At 52.5% G+C, this 2,530-nt stretch overlaps 1 protein-coding gene across 1 annotated transcript; it reads right to left on the bottom strand.

Annotated features, from left to right (window-relative positions):
• Positions 1-283: 283 nt before the first annotated feature.
• LOC105039959 (low affinity inorganic phosphate transporter 4-like) lies at positions 284-2,178 on the bottom strand. The gene has a single exon (XM_010916297.4). The coding sequence runs from the start codon at positions 2,116-2,118 to the stop codon at positions 562-564; it is 1,557 nt and encodes a 518-aa protein (XP_010914599.1). The 5' UTR covers positions 2,119-2,178; the 3' UTR covers positions 284-561.
• Between the last annotated feature and the right edge of the window lie 352 nt (positions 2,179-2,530).

Raw genomic sequence — 2,530 nt, 5'->3', positions numbered from 1 at the left:
GTGATCTACGGTCATATCAAATATCATGTCTCTCGAGTCTCTCAATATCATGCTACAGCGTTATTGTGCCTTCGTAGTCCATCATCCCCCTCAACATGCCAATCTTGATCTGGGAAACCTCAAACTAACGAAGAAGCATTGTTATTCCTGGCACATGCCAAACTTTTTGCAACAACGTGCAACCTCCATGCCAGCACCCATGCGCGGCGAGCCTGTGGCGACACCGTGGCAAACGCCACATAGAGAACTAAGCAAATTCCCATCCATCTGCACTAAGCAAGAATATAGCATGGAAATCACCATTCTCCATCTGTGTAATGTTTCATATATCATTTTTCACACACTTTCCATACATCCGAGTTCAAATTTATCCAAATAAGACGGTACAAAGGGACGATATTTTGCAAGTTTATTTTAGATAAAGGTCAGGACTACTTAACTCCCTCGTAGGAACAATATTATTGTGCAAATATATTATATAAGACAGGCAATATACGGCCATTGCGATCCGATTTATTAACTTAACCCGAGAGAGGTCCAGCCGTACGTCTCCCATCAACATCAAGCTCTCCCTTCCGCCGACTTCCCGTCCTCCCCGGAGATCTCTTCTAAGGACTTCCCCTTGGTTTCCGTCACCAAAAACGTGCAGAAGAACCCAATCATATTTGTAAACGCCAGCGCGATGATCGCGCTTTTTATCTTTTTTGGGTCCTCGTCCAACGTGTAGCCCTGCACGACGAACGCTGCGACGATCGCCCCGGCCTTCCCCGCCGCCGCGCTCAGCGCATGGCACGTCGACCGCACCCTAGTCGGGAAGAGCTCCGCCGGCAGCACAAACGTGGTGCTGTTCGGCCCAAAATTAGCGAAGAAAAACGTGAGGGCGTAGAGTGTAGCAAACAGCATGTGGTTCGAGTCCTTGAGGTACTCGTACTTGATCCCCATTATCAACATGAGCGCCGACATCATGAAGAATCCGACGAGCTGAATCAGATACCGTCCCATCTTCTCGATTAACAGCACCGTGACCCAGTAGCCGGGGAAGGTCCCGCACAGCGCTACTATGAACATGGCTTTCGACGTCTGTAATACTTCCTTGAGCGCGTTCACGTTCTCCGCCTTGCTTGTGAGGTGCATCACCGGAAATATGTCCTTCTGGGTGAGGTTCTGGCTGTAGAATGCGATGTCGAGCAGGAACCAGGTGCTCGTCGTGCCGATGAGGTGCAGCCCGTGACGTCTAAAGAACTCTCCCGACAGTAACGGGTACTCGTTGGCAGATTTAAATTGGGATACCTTTTCTTGCTCCGCTTGTATCTCGATCTCCAGGACTTTCCCCATGTCGAGCGCAGCCTGCTTCGCGTTCCCGGCGATGAGTGCGGTGTACCGGGCGGTCTCAGGCATCTTCATGCGCCAGTAGTAGGTGATGAGCGCCGGGATCGCGCCGAGCATGAGCACGATGCGCCACAGGAAGTCGGCCTCCGGCTGGGTGGAGCGGATGTGATCGGACGAGAACGGTGGAGCCGGAAAGAAGCTGAGGAAGATGGCGGAGAGGGTCATGGAGACAAGGCCGGCGAAGATGATGCCGACGCCCTGCATGGCGAAGACGGCTGCGATGAAGGCGCCGCGGGTCTTCTTGTTGGCGTACTCGGACATTATGGTGGCGGAAAGAGGGTAGTCGCCGCCGATGCCGAAGCCGAGCCAGAAGCGGAAGAAACAGAGGGTGCCCATGACGGCTTTCGGGGTGGATCCGAATGAGAGGCCGGAGCAGATAGCGCAGAGGATCATGAGTATGAGGGTGACGCCGTAGACACGCTTGCGGCCGAGGACGTCGCCGAGCCAGCCGAAGAAGAGCTGGCCTGTGAGGGTGCCGATGAGGGCGACCCCGACGACGAAATTGTTGACGTTTTGGGGGAGCTTTCCGGGCTTCAGCTTGCCATTGTGGGGTTGGTTATCGTAGTAGTAGAGGCGGCCGAGGAGCTTCGAGACGGTGCTGATGCAGAAGAGGTCATAGGCATCGGTGAAGAAGCCCATGCCAGCGATCACAATGGCCGTAATGTGGTACCATTGTGTGCGCGCCTTGTCGAGCGCGTCGAGCACGGCGAGGTTCGGCGATGTCGACATTGTTGCCAGCTCGCTAGCTTTCAGGGCAGCCAACCTTGCGGGTGGATCACATAGAGAAGCATAGGGGAGTTTATAGTTGATTTTGGATGGAGGTGACGGGGAGGAGTGATAAGAATATCGAGGGCGTTCATAGCAAAGAACTAAGCTAATAAACCGAGGAGGCTGAGGGTATTTAGGGAGCATATTCTTTCCATGGTCTGTTTGATGTAGAGTCCGTCGGAGGGATGTGTTTTCTAGCATCGAGGTTTTGTTTTTATCTGGCTTTTATTTTCTTGTAAGGGAGGGAGAGTATATTGGCTTCGCCTTCGATTAGATGAAAGCTGTCGTTTGGAATTGCTGGGTTGTCCCTTTTCCTTTCTTTTCCCCTTTGCTTCTCCTCCAGAAACAAATTAATATTAATCCCATGTCCCAG

Source organism: Elaeis guineensis, chromosome 2, assembly GCF_000442705.2.
Source record: "Elaeis guineensis isolate ETL-2024a chromosome 2, EG11, whole genome shotgun sequence".
Classification (NCBI taxonomy): Eukaryota; Viridiplantae; Streptophyta; class Magnoliopsida; order Arecales; family Arecaceae; genus Elaeis; species Elaeis guineensis.
This window is presented reverse-complemented; position numbering and strand designations above follow the sequence as displayed.